This window comes from Heliangelus exortis, chromosome 8, assembly GCF_036169615.1.
Source record: "Heliangelus exortis chromosome 8, bHelExo1.hap1, whole genome shotgun sequence".
In the NCBI taxonomy this organism is placed as follows: Eukaryota; Metazoa; Chordata; class Aves; order Apodiformes; family Trochilidae; genus Heliangelus; species Heliangelus exortis.
This window is the reverse complement of record NC_092429.1, coordinates 1224948-1242027: the sequence shown is the minus strand read 5'-3', so window position 1 is coordinate 1242027 and position 17080 is coordinate 1224948. Positions and strand designations below refer to the sequence as shown.

At 48.9% G+C, this 17080-nt stretch overlaps 1 protein-coding gene across 4 annotated transcripts; it reads right to left on the bottom strand.

Moving 5' to 3' along the window:
• Positions 1 to 76: 76 nt before the first annotated feature.
• Positions 77 to 16522, bottom strand: SERBP1 (SERPINE1 mRNA binding protein 1). 4 transcript variants are annotated; one of them, XM_071749872.1, is made up of 10 exons: positions 16014 to 16522; positions 11590 to 11758; positions 10402 to 10542; positions 10138 to 10233; positions 9542 to 9616; positions 8505 to 8682; positions 5466 to 5513; positions 3187 to 3360; positions 1107 to 1145; positions 77 to 500 (listed from the first exon to the last, which is right to left on the bottom strand). In XM_071749872.1, exons 1-10 carry the CDS (start codon positions 16399 to 16401, stop codon positions 444 to 446), a joined length of 1365 nt encoding a protein of 454 aa, XP_071605973.1. In that variant the 5' UTR covers positions 16402 to 16522; the 3' UTR covers positions 77 to 443. The 4 variants fall into 4 exon arrangements, with proteins under 4 accessions (XP_071605973.1, XP_071605974.1, XP_071605975.1 ...); XM_071749873.1 differs by having other exon boundaries at positions 10138 to 10209; positions 16014 to 16521; XM_071749874.1 differs by lacking the exon at positions 5466 to 5513.
• Positions 16523 to 17080: the final 558 nt, after the last annotated feature.

Genomic DNA, 17080 nt, shown 5'->3' with positions numbered 1-17080 from the left:
GTAGTTGGGGAAAAATGTCTAAAATCCTGAACTTAAAAAAAAAAAAAAAAAAAAAAAAGACAAATGAAGTGAAAGCTTTTAACTGGTACACACTGTTCACACCTATATTTCAAGTTTGGAAACGCATATTTTCAAGCAGCAATACAAAAAAGTATCCATGAAGAATGCATAATCTCTGAAAAAATTATGAAAACATCCCTGCTACCATTACATTTCTAAATACAAAACTGACTACCATATTGTTGCTTCTGTGTAGCGAGAGAAGTTCATTTTCAAAACAGATAAAATTCAGTCTTTAGGTGTGAATGGTATGAATGACAGTCTCTTTTTTTTTTTTTTTTTTTTTTTTTTTCCTTAAATTTCTTAGTTGTTTAGGATCCTTAAGCATGCAAGCCTCGGAGAGGAAGGCCCAACGAGGGCAGGGTTGGCTTATGACATCCAGTTTAGGACAGAGCTGGGAAAGCCTCTGGGTCATCTACATCAGGAGCAGAAGCACTTGACTGGAAGAGAAACATCAGAAAGTTGTTACCTTCACAGCACTGAGCCCTGCAGTGTTTCTAAGCCCTCACACACACACCAAGTTCTAGAGATTCCCACAGAAAAGGTCCCTCTGTAGCACAAGTTAAGTTGCTGGTGTTTCATTTACCCCTCAGTTACAAACTGGCACTATTTGTGCCAAATTTTTGTGGCACCCTAGCTCCAGAAACTCACAAGAACTGGCTCAGAACTTGGCTAACAAAGTTCTTAAAAGACTCAGTAACCACGTGCAAGAACCAGCACTGCAATGAGAAGGCAGAAATCCAGGATTTTAGAAGCTTCTTCACTTTGTCCATGAGGGACATGGAAGAAAAGGAAGAGCTAGGATGGTGCAATTTCCTGTAAACACACTCATTAATCAGGAGTTATATTTAAACCATTCCAACAGCAGCTGTGTAACACCTACAGGCAAGAGGAGACACTGCAGAAGTACCCAGCCCTCAAACTGGAGTTATAAAGTTAAGAGCAGGGTCCTAAGCCTCCCACGTCTGGTGACACAAAAGCAGAAAGCAAGCCCCCCAGAGCCAACCCACTGACAGGCACCCCAAGTGCCAGCAGAGATCACCAACCTGGTTGGGTGTGTGGATCACATCAAACTCCTTAACCAACTGGAAGGAAATAAACAAAAATCAACATTAAATAAGCCTAAAAAGTTAAGAGTCAGTATAAAAGAGAAAAAAAAAGGTCAGTGTCCTACAAAAGTGAGGCAAGTCTGGACTATGTGAAGACAGCCACACCACACAGCCTGAACTCATTTGCTACTGAACTCGTTTTCTAGTGAGTAAATTTGATTAGATGAGTTTAAACTGAATAAATAATCCCTATTAAACCAAATCTTATCTGTAGCTATACTTGGAACTTCATATATTGTCCCCACAACCTTCACTCACTACTGAGTCCTGATGATTTCATTAGGGCTTTGTGAGGAAAAATATTACTGCAGATAGAATAAACCAACCTGGAATCCTGTTTCCACATGGAAACACTCAGTCCCTCACATTCTACCTCTAACCTGGAGCTGTAAAGCCAGCCTCTCACCCCCACAGCTCACACTGCAGACAGAACAGTTATTTTCAGTCAGGATGGAGTGACACTGAGAGTTCTGCTCCTGCACAAAGAGGAGCAACTCAGAGGACACTCAGAGCTGTCCATGCTAAAGAGTAATTTTTTGGGTTGAGGTACAAAGATGGACACCATTTTTTAGCCCAACCTACTCTCCATCCTCCTTTTTTTGTGTCTTCAATAAGAACACTGCTAAAGCATCCATTCTTTCCTCCTAACAGCAACCTAGTGTGAAGCAAACTCTTAAGAACAGGACTTGGTTTCAAAATGTGGTGTTGGTTGTCAGAGCATTCACCCCAAAATAATGAAGACTAAAAAATAAAACAAAACCTATCTGCATGAGTCAGAATCACTGAGGCTGGAAAAGACTTTGAAAATCAAGTCCAACCATCCACTCTACAACCCCTGACCACTAAACCATCCACTGCAGCACCACATCTACCTGTTTTTTGAGCACCTCCAGGGATGGTGTTCCACCACCTCCCTGAGCAGCCTGTTCCAATGTTTAACCACTCTTTCTGCAAAGCTATTTTTTTCTAACATCCAACCTGAACCTGGTGGAGCCTGACCCCATTTCCTTTTGCCACTGGTCACACCAGGGAGGTCAACATCTGTCTCACTGAGCCTCCTCTCAGGCAGCTGTACAGAGCACTGAGGTCTCATAGAATCATAGAATGGGCTGGGTTGGAAGGGACCTCAGAGCTCATCAAGTCCAACCCTTGCTCCACTCCCCCCGTGGTTCCCAGCCCATGGCACTGAGTGCCACATCCAGGCTCTTTTGAAATATCTCCAGGGATGGAGAATCCACCCCTTCCCTGGGCAGCCCATTCCAATGTCTGATCACCCTCTCCAGAAAGAAATTCTTTCTAATGTCCAACCTAACCCTCCCCTGGCACAACTTGAGGCCTCTTGTGCCCTCTTGTCTTGCTGAGAGTTGCCTGGGAAAAGAGCCCAACCCCCCCCTGGCTCCAACCTCCTTTCAGGGAGTTGTAGAGAGTGATGAGGTCTCCCCTGAGCCTCCTCTTCTCCAGCCTCAACACCCCCAGCTCCCTCAGCCTCTCCTCATAGGTTCTGTGCTCCAGTCCCTTCACCAGCCCAGTTGCCTCCTTTGGACCTGCTCCAGCACCTCAATCTCCTTCCTGAGCTGAGGGGCCCAGAACTGGACACAGGACTCAAGCTGTGGCCTCACCAGAGCTGAGCACAGGGGCAGAATCCCTTCCCTGGACCTGCTGGCCACGCTGTTCCTGAGCCAGCCCAGGATGCCATTGGCCTTCTTGGCCACCTGGGCACACTGCTGGCTCCTGTTCAGCTTCCTGGCAATCCAGACTCCCAGGTCCCTCTCTGTCTGGCTGCTCTCCAACCACTCTGTCCCCAGCCTGGAGCTCCCCATGGGGTTGTTGGGGCCAAAGTGCAGGACCCGGCACTTGGAATGTTGAACCTCATCCCGTTGGAATCAGCCCAACTCTCCAGTCTGTCCAGTCTCCCCTCAGCCTGTCCTCCTAAGACCTCTTCCCTGCACCCTTCTCTAGCAGACAATGTCCTTACAGCCACTGAAACCCTTTGCAGCTGGAAGCTGCAGCTCCTTACCTTGTCAGTTCTGCCCCCACGGCTGGCCCTGCCACCACGTCCTCGGCCACCTCGTCCCCCTCTGCCACCACGTCCGGGGCGGCCGAGGTCTCCAAAGTTGATCTCCAGCTGGGATGTGATGTCATTTGCAGGCTTACGGAAGTGATGATCCATTACAGAGTCCTCAGCATGAGCCTGCAAGCAGTGGTTTTCCTCATCAGTCAACCAACCAAAAAACAACCCCAAGAAACCTCTGTCACCCACAGCTTGCCACCACAGCACCCATGGTCACCTCCAAACGCGCTCCCGAGCTGAGGGGTGATCATCTTCCCTCACTCCAGTTCAGAGCCAGTGGAGGAACTGTGAGGAATCAAGTCGTGCAGGTTACAAAACCCCACGCTGGTCATGGAATAAGCACTCCAGCAAACAAAGGGCATTCTGCACTTCCAAGATCATTCAGGGAAGCTCTGGAGTTCCTTCAGAGGAATGCGTTTATCCGAGACCAAAGTGCTCCCCCCAAAAGCCAGAGGGGAACCTCACTCCCCAGCACTTCTCACTTGGTGTGTCCTGAGAGAGAAATCCTCAGGTTCTACCAATTCATCTCATTCTTTTTGAAAGCCTTAATAACCCCTATTTTGCTCAGGGAGCACTTCACACTCCCCCCTGATTCAGCCCCGTGCAAGCATTTCAAACAAGGGAGGTGGGCAGAACCCTGGGTGGGTTCACAGCTGCTGTAACAACAAAGGAGACATCACCCATCCCAGCAGTGAGGCAGCCAAAACCTGGATGCTGAGCCACAGAACTTCACTCATCACACACAACATCAGCCCCTCAGCACCTCTGCCAAGGCAGAAGAGTCCCTGAAGCTGGAGGGTTCCCTGGGCAATCACAGGTTTGGCCTGAAGAGCTCACATCTGCCCCCAAAACGCCCCAGTTCAGCACCCTGGAGCATTGCACCCTGAACTCAAGAAGAACCAGGCATTCCTAAAGTCCTTATTTTTCCTATTTTGTCCAAAATAATTTTTCCATGTCAGGTTTTGGCACCTGTGATGACACAGAGAATGTAAGACTGGCCAGAGGAGATCAGAGCAGGGTTTACACAGCACAGCACTCTGCCTCTTCCAAGATGCAACCATCCCATTTTGGAAACATGACAACACCCAAGGCTTTCTGTTCCTGCAACCCCTGATTCTGGCACCACCACCATCAGTTTGCTTGCTTGGTTTGAGCCTCCTGACTCTTAACTTACTGCTCTTGGGGTGCAGTGACACAATATGCTGACTTTCAAAGGCAATTAAGGCTTCTGCTCTTTAATTACCATTTGGGGATCCTTTGTGAGGCAGCCCATGGATACACTGAGTCCAAAGCTGCTTTCAGGGGTCTTTTTTCCAGACTTAGGGGTTTAACCTGTTGACTTTTTCAGAAGAAAGGCAGTTCACACCTCAGCCTGGCACAGCACTCCTCAAAGGTAAGGACAGCAACCATTGTAAGACTCCACAACATTTGTTGTTATGGTTTGATTCCTTTCCTACCTGTGCATACTTTGTCTGCATTATGGATTGCTGCAAGGTATTGAGATTGTATTTTTCCACTTACTGGTAACATTTTCTTTTGTGAGAGGTAATACCAGTGGATCTGTAGAATAATTCTGTGCATTTCCTTCCCTGCACTGTTACTGCTTAAAACAGAAACCCTACAAGTCTACCAAAACCATGGCCTTTTTCACAGCTTAGCTTTGGTTTAACCACTAAACAGCAAATTCAATATGTAACCTGATGATTTCTGTATCAGAGGTAACTAAAGCTACTTTAGAACACCAATAAAAGACTGGGCATGTTCTCCTCATCCTCTCCTAGCCCTTAGGTGACAAAAGGCAAAGCCAGATCTGGACAGATTGACTGGCTCAGCTTTGGAAGTGGTTCACTGCCAGGTATTGGCAGCTCTGGATGGTGCTCTGACCACTGATAGCTGCTCAAAGGCACTGCTGGGGAAGGTTGTCAAAAATTAACACCAAGCTACTAACAGAAAGGGAGCCAAGCAGACAATGAGCTGTGGAGAAAGAGCAGCAACACCACAAAATAAAAGAGTCATGATAGAAGCACTTATGATGAGCAGGAAGGGGAGGAATTATGAAGGGTCCTACATGGTGCACAGCCAGACAACAGGCATGGACAGAAGAGCTCTGGATTGGAGCTACTTGTATTCTCTAATTTTGTGAGTTCTCAGTCTCCAGCCCTTCCTTTCAGAAGGGGCTGACAGGGACACACAAGCATTGGCAGTGAGAGAGAAAGGATCAGTACCTCATGTGAATCCAGCAGACTCCCCTGCATTTCTGTCATCGCCTTTGTCTGATGCAAGTTGCGTGTCCACGCCAAAGTGACAAAAGGAACAAAGGGAGAAAACAAAAGGAAGAGATGAGACTCAACTACATACAGAAACAACAGGTAATAAGGTCACATGAACTCGCTGGGCACAGATCTCACTGAGCACACGAAGCAGCAAAAGGATGATGAGATGGGACAGCTGGGCGAGCATCCAGAGAGAGCAGAGGAGGGACCGCACACCAGAGGCGTGGAGACCAGAGAAATCCCAGACTGAGCCCAAAAAAGTCCAAGTCAGGCTGCTGGTACCTCCCTGGAGAGCAGGCATGCAACATCTGGAGCACACTGCCCACAGAGCCAGGCAGGGAAGAGTGGGGGATGCTGAAAATGACAGCATACAGAGAGCAGTCACAGAAGGGTTGGGCCAGGGGGTCTCTGAGGTCCATTCCCACCTGACGTTCTAGGATCCTGGGAGTCAAGAATTTTGTGCAGATGAACTGTTCCTATTTCTCAGTCCCTACTGCAGCCAAGGAAGTTTGCAGGCACAGGAAAAGCACAGCAAAGCAGAGCCAGGGAGCAGGGAGGGATCTCCCAGCCTGTCAATCTTTCCAGGAGACTGACATCCAACTTTCTGAACTAATATTAAGATCTCTCCACAATGGAATTCCTTCCAATTTTTTATTCAGCTGCACCAGAAGAACTTCAAAACACTCAAGGCACTAAACCAGCCAAGAACAAAAAAAAGAGGATTGGTTTTATGGCATCACCCAATCTCCTGGGAAGTCTCAGGGCTGCCAGTACACATGGATTTCCTATTAAACTGGCCAGAATGGGAGACACTATTAAGAGTTTATTTCATACAAAGTGGCACTTTCTAGTAATCACACAGCAAATGGGAAAAGAGAAAAGACCTCAGACAGGGTCAAGCACTTCACCCCTCAGTGAAGTGGAGAGGAGAACAGCTCTGTCACAGACTAAGGCAGATGAACTGTGCTAGATCCTCATACTCCCTTTCCCTTAGGGCCTTCTCCCAGCAGTTCTCAAGCTACAGGAATGAAACTCAAATTTAACTTCACATTTCTGAAAAAAATTCTACTCTGGCACATTGTGATTTTTGTCAGCTGTAAGAGTACAGGAGATCTGGGGCTGAAAACCAGAATTTCCTTATAAACCAAGTCACTTCCACACATCAACTTCCCTTCTCATCACTGAGAAACCTTACATCAACCTTCAATTTCATGACTCATGAGTACTTCCAAGAGGACAAACAGAAAAAGAACAGCAGATGATTGGTAGGTTTTGCTCATAGCTTCTAAATATTCCCCTTCTAAACCTGCTCACAAAGGAGCTGCTTTCCCAACACCTCTAATATAGAGCTGTGCTGCTATGATACTTAACAAAAAAAAAAACCCATGCTGTTTCCAAAGGGATCAGTGAACAAAGAGTAAGTGAAATAGGGAGACATATCTGGACATGGAATAAAAAGCAGCTAAAAGCAGCTGGAATGAAAAGCAGTCTGTTAATATCTCACTGCTGGGATAATATGGCAAACAGCTCTTAACTTCTAATGTTATAGTGTTAAAATCATCTCATTTCTTTGTGGAGAAGTTAACTGCATGCACCTTTCCAATAGGATGATCTATTAATTATGTCAATTCTTCCATTTGATTAGTTGTTGTAATTGGGTTTTTCTGAGTTAACAACCAAAATTCACTTTTTTTAAGTGGCAAACAGTACAGATCTTTCCAGGTTCTCAATCACTCCAGAGTACCACCATCTTATGCCATCATACATGCAGAGATGTTAAAAAAAGTGACTAAATGTCAGCTTAAGAGGGCCTGGGGGTATTTCTTGACACATTTTACTTGTTTAGTAAATCTCAGTGAAGTACCTAAATACTTCTGTTTAAACCTACAGAATTCAGTGAGATGGAATAAACATTCCCTTTCCCACACAAGCCAGGGTAAGCAGTAATTAACCAACACTTCAACCACTGAAGAGCTGAAGGTAAAAAAAGATATGCAGCCATTTAAGGAGCCAAACTACCTTACACAGCAAGAAGAAAATAGCATAAATGTCCCAAAGTCAGACTCATTCTGAGCTCAGTGAGATCAGAAATGGCGTTTTCCCTGGCAAGCACTGGATGGCTCCTCCCCATCCATGTTATGTCTCCAGTTTACAAAAGAAACCCAACTCACAAGGTGTAAAGAAGCAGAAACACTTATTAGAAGACCAAACAGAACACTACACACTATCCAGTGACTTCAAAGGGAGCCAGAACCACCTGGGACACAAAGTTACAACCACTTAAGATACTTCAGTGTCAAAACCAAAAATTAGTGTAGAAAACCCAGGTCTCAGCAGGTCCCTCCCTTTGGGGTGAAGGAGTCTGTCTGTCTGTACCACTCACACTACCTTTGAAGAGTAATTAGCATTTTGCAATGACTGAAATGAGTACACTTGAGAAACTACCATTTGAAAATAATTCTACTGCAACTCCACCACTGAAAAGCAACTCCACCATCCAAAAGCACTTCCCAAAAGCTCCAAGGATGTTTGTCTGTACAATATTACAAAATGAGGAGACACTTCTGGTACAAACTTAACATACAGAGTTTAGTTATTAGGTGGCTGAGGCATGACCAGCTTTTCTTCAACCTGAGGAGTGTCTGGCCAGCACCATCACTCTGTGTACTGCAGAGAAGGCAAGGAAATCCATTTGATGTTGACAGACTTATTCTAAAGGCTCACCAAGACAGGACTTCCAAAGTCACCTGCCCAGGGGCACTCCAGCCCAGTTTCTATCACAGTATGCACCAAGCTAAGGGTACAGATCATCAGCTGAAACCAACCACAGCAACAACAGCTCCTCCTGCCACTCACAACTTCAGGTTTACTCCCAGACACATCGTTCCCACTGCACAGACTTTTAGCTACAGGTCAGTTCCACAACTCTGGAGCTTCCACTCCAAAACCATACAATCTGGATACTAACAAACACTGAAAAAATCTCTTTACCTCCTCACTCTTTGACTTGTGAAGAACAAATCCTTTTTTCCACTGCCCATCAGCACCCTCGTTGGGTTTACGGATGTTGAACTCGACTTTTGCACGATCCTTACTCTGAATGGCTTTCCACTCATCCAGGGTCATCTCCTTGGGACCTTCTTCCTTAACTTCTTCAACCTCATTCTCCCTGCAGCAAATTCATGGATGTTATGATCACAACTCACAACTCACATTCTAAATAAAACAAATTCTGTATCAGCATTTAACTGACAGCAGATTATAAAAAAGTTTCCCAAGTGCTGAGAGGTTAAGGTGTGGGACACAGCTGCAGACACAGCAAATTTCACACACACCATTTTCTGATACATTTAATTTTTTAAGGCCAAGCTAGCTTGCATTTTCTGACCAATGCTGAAGCTGTAATTCCCTAAACATTCTCATAGTACTTCTGTGTACAAGACAGCTCTAACCTTGGACCACCATGGAGAAATAACAGCACTGTCCTGTTTTTCAGTTAAACTAATTTCTTGGTTTTCTTCAAACTCACTTTACCCTCTTTACCACTAACTGCAGCTATCATGAGGAAAACAAGCTATAGCAAACTCCAATTGGAGTTTCTCTGGAACCCACCATAAAGCACATCCCTGGTTAAAATCCAACACTTGACTGCACTATGCTACATAAAAATTTGTACCCCGTTTTCACACCACTTGTAAGTTTGCCCCTTTTGATTGGCTCTTCCACCTAGCTATGAGACAGATGCTCTTGGATTTGCTCCTTAGGAGCTGCAGTCCCAAGACCCTAAGAGTATTAGAACTGATTATTAACAATGCAACCTGAAAGTGACCTAGGATCCTGCATGTTTCAAGATAAAAATTATGAGGGGTGTGGTTTTTAAACAGTCTTTCAGCAGCACTGATGAGAATTTCACGTCTAGTGAAGAAAATACCATCTGAGTTTGACAAAACAGAAGTAGGAATAAATAGCAGAGGTTAAAGGCAAAGTAATAGCACCTTTGAAGCTATCAAAGACCACATGGTACTCACTTGTTTTCAGAATCAGCAGGTGGATGCTCCTCTCCCTCTGGCGTTTCCTCGGTGGCAGTTGACTGATCCAATTCACTGCAATCAGAATGTTGGAATTTGGGTTTTTAAAAGTTCATCCCTACTTACAGCTACCTAAAAGTTAACACCTGAGCTCTACAGTGTATTTACACAACTCCACTCTTACTTTAAGAGCAACTCTTTCATTAAGGATTGGTGCTCTCTGTGCCTTTTAAGTTCTATGCTTCCCAAGTTCCTCGCAGTTTTCCCCCCCCACTTCCTAGAACACATTCTGAAAGCCAAACGCTGTAGCTTGACACAAAATGGTATTAAAAAGTGTTTAATGTAAGACTTGCAGACAAGCATGCTGAATTGTTGAATTTAAATTGTTCTATTTGCAAAAGAATCACTCAAATAATCAGCACAAGACCCCCAGCGCTCCAAACCTCCCCAAAACTCCGGTTTTAACGGCAAAGCTGTTAAAAAAATTCAGCAGAGGCTGCTTTAGTAGGGCAGCAAAAATTGCAGAAGGCAGGTAAATGTGTGAATTTCTGCCAGGTGAAGGGATCAGGCTGTGTGAAGATGGTGAGGTTACTAACGTGAGCTCGTCTTTGACGGTTCCCCAGTTGTGTGAGCCGCTGCCCCCGCGCTTGTCCTCGTGCTTCAGGCCGCTGAAATGGGAATGTGAAACAGAACTAACAAAACTGAGTTAACATCATAGTGCCCAGGCACACACGTTCAAAAAGCAAACTTCAAAACGTCCTTTTCAGCGTAAAGAACGGTAAAAACCAAAAAAAAACCCGAACAAAAATAAAAAAAAACCACAACAACCAAGCAAAGACCAGAAAAAGGTAAAGACTTACGATCTATCGCTGCCGCTGTGTCTGTCAAATTCACGTTTGCCACGAGAGTCAAAGCCATCCCCTCCTCTGCCCATGCCACGGCCACGGCCACGGCCCCTGCCAAGTCCCCCACGGCCACGCATAGGTCGGTCGATGATGGGTCTGGAAGGGAAGAGCTGGGTGTGAGTCAATCCCCCCCAAAAATCTGCGGCACCGCTTTTAAGGGTTTCCCTTTTTCTGGGAGCTTGGTTTCCTTGCTTTTCCCTCGGTAATTCCTGCACTGTGCTCAGGCTCTAAGAGCAGTGACAAATTATTACAATGAAAAAAGCCAGCTATACAATGTATGCATTTTTGAAACCTGGAAACAAACACTCAAGAGGGATTTGTGGCTTGTTTGCATCTCCTGGCACCAAATAAAAAATTTAGTACTCGTATTCTGTCACATAATGCAGTTTTGATTTCACTTGCACTCATCCAACTTCTTTTAAAAGGACTTTAATTAATTTTTTTTAATTTAAATTTTTAAATTTTTTTAAATTTAATTTTTAACGTAATTGTTAGAACACCTGGAACACTTGAGACACCCCAAAACCTGCCTAGATGTGAGACAGCTTCACCCATTCCAGCTCTGAAGTCACTGCAGCCATGCTGCGAACTTCTTTTAAAAGGGCTTTAATTTTAACTTTTTAACATAACTTTCAGAACACCTGGAACACTTCAGACACACTAAAACCTGCCTAGATGTGAGATGGCTCCACTGATTCCAGCTCTGAAGTCACTGCAGCCATGGTGTGAACACCTACATGGACTTTCACAGGCTTGTATGGATTTAAGCAGCAAACAAATCTCATCCTGCAGGCAACAGCTCCAAGTTCCCTTCCTGACTCACCTGCTCCAGATGCACAGAGACGGGGTGGATATCTGATTTAAACCAATGGAACTGTTCCTATGACATGACTGCTGCTCTCTAACATGACAGAAGTTCACAACCAAGATGATGAAGAGTGTCACAGCCTGCCTGCCACACGCTCTTCTGGCGGCTGACAGAAATTTAATTCCATCCCTTGAATTTTGATTCTCAACCAGCTGCTGTCTGCTTGTTTGGTGTTTAACTTCGTGGCAGAAGGCAGGCCAGCCCCTTCCTCTCAGAGCTAGGAAAGCTGTCGGGCGAGGCAAAAAAAAAAAAAAAACCAACCCAAAAATCCTTACTTGTCAACAGAAAATTCTCCTCCTTCGCCCTTCTCCTCGGCAGGCTTGTCGAAGCGGCGCTCCCGAGGAGGTCGTCTCTCAGGTCTCCTGTCGATGGGTTTGCCTTCCCCCTGCTGCTGCTGCTGCTGCTGCTGCTGCTGATCAGGCCTCCTGCCAATCCTCCTTATCCCTGCAACATCAGGCCAGACATCAACGGAATGTGGAGCTGCTGAGGGAGAGATACTGACCCTGACGCCCCAAAACGGCGCTGGAGGTGAAGCTGCAGCTGCGGTTTTTCTCCTCGTTTTTCTCAGACAAGCTGAGAGACTGAGACCTTTAGAGAGGAGTCACTGGAGAGCACCTGGCTCTTCTTTGTCATGTTCCTTAGTGCAGCTTTTCAACCAAACTGTGTTTTGTGCAAGTGAACACCCTTACAACAGTGTAGGAAACAAAAGCTGCCAGGGCACACAGCACATTTGTGATCAGAGTTAACATGACAGGATCAGCTTTCAAAGCAGCACCAAGGTAAAGAAAGATTTTTTTTATTTTATTTTTCTCCTCTGGGAGGTGCATTTCAGGTAAATCAAGTTGTTTTCATTTTGATGCACACTAAAAAGAAGTCAGAGTCCCTGAGCTGGACCCAAGCTCCTGTGACAGCCACGCTGCTCCTCTTGGGAAGGTTTTTGATCAGCACTGCTCCCCGGGGCAGGGTGTGCTCACACAGCCCATGTCACTCACACACACACACACACACACACACACACACACACACACACGCACTGTCACACAGCCCAGTGTCACTCACACACACACACAGGCACTGTCACACAGCCCAGTGTCTCACACACACACAGGCACTGTCACACGGCCCAGTGTCACACACACAGGCACTGTCACAGCCCATGTTACACACACAGAGGCACTGTCACACAGCCCAGTGTCACACACACGCACACACGCCCTGTCACACAGCCCATGTCACTCACACACACACAGCCCAGTGCCTCACACACACTGCCCATGTCACTCACACACACACACACACACAGCCCAGTGTCTCACACACACACACACTGCCCATGTCACTCACACACACACACAGCCCAGTGTCTCACACACACACACACTGCCCATGTCACTCACACACACACACAGCCCAGTGTCTCACACACACACACACTGCCCATGTCACTCACACACACACACAGCCCAGTGTCTCACACACAGACACACACACACACACAGCCCAGTGCCACACACACACACACACACACACACAGCCCAGTGCCACACACACACACAGCCCAGTGCCACACACACACACACACAGCCCAGTGTCTCACACACACACACAGCCCAGTGCCACACACACACACACAGCCCAGTGCCACACACACACACACACACACAGCCCAGTGTCTCACACACAGACACACACACACACACAGCCCAGTGCCACACACACACACACACACACACACAGCCCAGTGCCACACACACACACAGCCCAGTGCCACACACACACAGCCCAGTGCCACACACACACACACAGCCCAGTGCCACACACACACACACACACACACAGCCCAGTGTCTCACACACACACACACACACAGCCCAGTGTCTCACACACACACACAGCCCAGTGCCACACACACACACACAGCCCAGTGCCACACACACACACACACACACACAGCCCAGTGTCTCACACACACACACACACACACACAGCCCAGTGTCTCACACACACACACAGCCCAGTGCCACACACACACACACACACACACACACACACACACACACTGCCCATGTCACTCACACAGCCCAGTGTCTCACACACACAGCCCATGTCACTCACACACACACACACACAGCCCAGTTTCTCTCTCTCTCACACACACACACACACAGAGGCACTGTCACACACACAGACATGCCCTGTCACACAGCCCATGTCACTCACACACACACAGCCCAGTGTCTCTCTCACACACACACACACACACACACACACACACACACACACACACAGGCACTGGTCACTGACTAAATGCTGTGTTCAGCCACAGCAACCTGGGCAGTCCTGACAGACTCATCTTCTCCTCCACTCCCTCAGAGCAGCTTCAGAACACACCGTGCCACAAACCTCCTGCCCTCCCCTTCTGCACCTTCTGGAAGGGTTTTTAAAATAATAACTCCCCATGGGCATTATTTTCTTCACTGAGACAGCTGAAGGGTATTAAATACAGCTTTCTTCTCTACTCACCTGAAAGACCTGCTTACTCTTCTTCAGATACATATGGGCAAGCAGGTCACTCCTCTGGGTTTTGGTTTTGTTTTGGTTTTTGGCCAAAATACTCAGGGGAAAACCACCAAGCAACCCACCAAGGCTGGCTGAGGAACAGCGAAAACTACGTTTTCAATGAAAAGGTGACAAATTTTAATCTTTTTCTTTGAAAGAGCCAAGTTCCTGCCTCACAAGCAATGCCATATTTGGGTGGGGCCAAAGAAGTTACAGTTGTAATGATATCCAAGCCAACACACCCAAATGAACAATGTCTCTGCACCTTACAAGCTGTACTTAGAGCCAAGTTTGCATGACACACATTGCTAAATCATCCTTCCTCCCGGAGGGAAACACAGGGGTTAAAAACTTGCCAACATCTCCTTTGGAAAGGACACCCAGGAGGACCATTTTCCATTTGGTTTTAAGAGCTGAAGCTCAGCAGGGAGAGCAAACAAGACACAGGAGGTATGCTGCAGAACTGGAACAAACAATCCACAGCTTTGGAATTTCGAGTTCGACACCCTGTGCTCAGAAAAACCTGGTTCCTGCTGGAGCCTAACCCAAAATACCAGTTATTTCTTCTTCTTTGCAGCACAAAGCTTTGAACTGGTAATTCAAATAATCTGCATCTTTACAGAGCAGAGTGGAATAATTTCAGACTGCACTGCATTCCATCCGACACCTTTAAAACTCCTGTCCCACACACAAAAAAACCCCAGACGTTTCCAAGCTGGGCAGTGACTTTGTTTACTGCAATGCTCCTTCCATCCTGCTCCAGCAACAGGCCCGACTTTCTGCTTCCCTCCCATCAAAACCCACAAAATATATATTTTTTTTCATAACGAAGCACTATTTGCTCTTAAAATAGGATGTGAAAGCCAGGAGGCAAACACAGCTTGCTAGCCCCTACCCAAAGCCCTCCATGTCTACCCAAAGACACTGCCCAGGATGCTCCAGGTGTACCTGATGCAGGACAACACCATCATTCTGTACCTGACTAATCCTTCCAGAGGACATGGCTCACTAAATTGCCACTCGGGACAAATTATGGCATTCCTCACCGGGAAAAACCTCTGAAGCTTTCAAGTACAAAAGACCCACAAAGCCAAGCTTGTCACAACGGGTATTCAAATAGCACTTGGGACGCCACTGTCTAAAAAAAGGACTATGTGACAACTTCCTTCTCTTTAAAAAGCAGAAAACACGGCGGGGAATCATTTTGCAGTAAACGCTACGGTATTTAGGTGTTTTCATGTGCTGCCCTGAGCTGGCCGAGCTTCTGAAATGACGACTCAGGAGTTAAACTGCAGGTGGGAAGGAAGCAATTTCCTCACCCGCCCGTCAAGCGCTGTCACCACCACACTCAAGATGCCTTGCAAAGGTCCCAATTTAATCAGGTCTGACTGACCCAAGTGCGCTGAAGTTCTCCTGCGTGTGCAACATCCCTCCCTCTTCTTCTTCCTACTAATTACTTTGCCCACAGCGTGTTCACTTAACCTATTTGTATTTTATTTTTATATCTTTTTCAACACCCGTTTCCCGGGCGGGTTTACACCGACAGGGCTGAAAATTCGCATTATTTAGCCGCAAACACGATTCCTACCGACACCCTTCCCTAGCAAAGCGACTTCTGAGGAGCCCAGGTACCCTGTCAGATACCCTGTCAGGGGGCTCAGAGCACCCCAAACACCGCCGCTGGGCTCCTCTCCCCCTCCTTACCCAGCCCCGGCACCCACTCAGCCGCGGGCACCCCACGCCCGCCCGCCTCCATTTTGAGCGGGCCGAGCTGCGGGGACCCGGGGCCCGCAGCCACGTGGGGCCGGGGCAGCCCGGCCTGCAGGGCCCTGCCTTCCCCCCGGAGCTCCGGCTGCCGGCGCTGCCCGCCGCTCGCCGGGCCCTCCGGAGGGCCGGTACCCCGGCCGGGCTCCCGCCTGCCCGCCACGCGTTCCCCCCCGCACACGTGGGTGCGAGGCGGCGGGCACGGGGCTCGGCCCTGCCCGGGGTTCCGCGGCCTTCCCGCCGCCGCCTCCTCCTCCTTCTCCTCCTTTGTGCGCGGCCCCCGCGGCGGCGAGGGGCGGCCCCTCCGCGGCCCCGGGGCCTCCCGACCGCCCCTCGGCTCCCTCCCCCGCCTCAGCCCCCCGCAGCCCCCGCTCACCCTCCTTCCGCAGCGGAGCGCCGGGCTGGCCGCTGCCTTCCTCCCGGCGGTCGGCGGCCCCCCCGGCGGAGGAGGAGAAGGGGGGCAGCGGGTTCTTGCGCTCCTTCTGGGACTCCCTGCGCAGCTGCTTGGCCGCGCTGCCGGCACCGCCGCCGGCCCCCGCCTGGCCCGGGCCGCCGCCGCCGGCCCCTCCGGAGGAGTTGGTCTGAGCGCCCGCCGGACCGCCGCGGGCCCCGCCGCCCCCCTGGTTCCCGCCGCCTCCGCCGCTCTCTTTCCTCCGCGTCTCGGCGGCCCGCAGCACCTCGAAGGGGTCGGACTCGTCATCAAAGAGCTGGTCGAAGCGGTTGGTGACGACGCAGCCGAAGCCCTCCTGCAGGTGTCCGGGCATGATGGGCCCCCGTCGGCGGGATCCTCCTCCGATGCTGCCGGGCCCCCCGCGCCCTGCTCGCTGCCGCACAAGATGGCCGGCCCCGAAGAGACTCGCTTCTCTTCCGGCGCCGGGCACATCCGGGCACCTCACCCCGCGCGGGGCACTGTGGGAACGGTAGGCGGGACCGCGCCCGCCGCCGGCACCGCCCGCCCGCGGGACTACATCTCCCGGCATGCCCCGCGCCGCCATTGTGTGGGGCCGGAGGGGCGGGGCCGGGGGCTCCCGGGGGGGTCGGGTCTGGGGGTCACCCCGGGCCGGGGGTCCCGGAGGCTTGGGGACAGCGGTGACATCGGTCCTGAGGCTGCCAGAGGGCTTTGAGGCGTCTCTGTGTGTGTGTCAGGGGCGCCATTGCCGCCCGAAGGCCTCAGGGCCGCACGGGGAGTCCCGGCCTGGGCCCCCCCGCCCCCCTCCTGCTCCGCGGATGCGGGGGGAAAACAGTGAGGGGAAAAAATAAAATAAAATTTTAAAATTCTTAGGTTTGTGGGGTTTTTTAGCGAATTCCGCCGTTAAAGCGCGACAAACCACCAGGGTGTAAGCAGGGATTTAAGGGTTAAATAACGCGACAAAGTTACAGGTTTTAATTAGTTGTTAAATCACTTGCAGGGGGTTTGGATACCTGAGGATAAACCTGAGCTCA

Bases quoted from the DNA above. Each gene is read 5' to 3' on its own strand.
- SERBP1 (XM_071749872.1), bottom strand. From the start codon at position 16,401: ATGCCCGGACACCTGCAGGAGGGCTTCGGCTGCGTCGTCACCAACCGC. The intron at 10,543-11,589 runs GTAAGGATTTTT...CTTCCCTTCCAG, and splicing joins GGAGAATTTTCTGTTGACAA to ACCCATCATCGACCGACCTA. The intron at 3,361-5,465 runs GTACTGATCCTT...CACTGCTTGCAG, and splicing joins GTCTGCTGGATTCACATGAG to GCTCATGCTGAGGACTCTGT.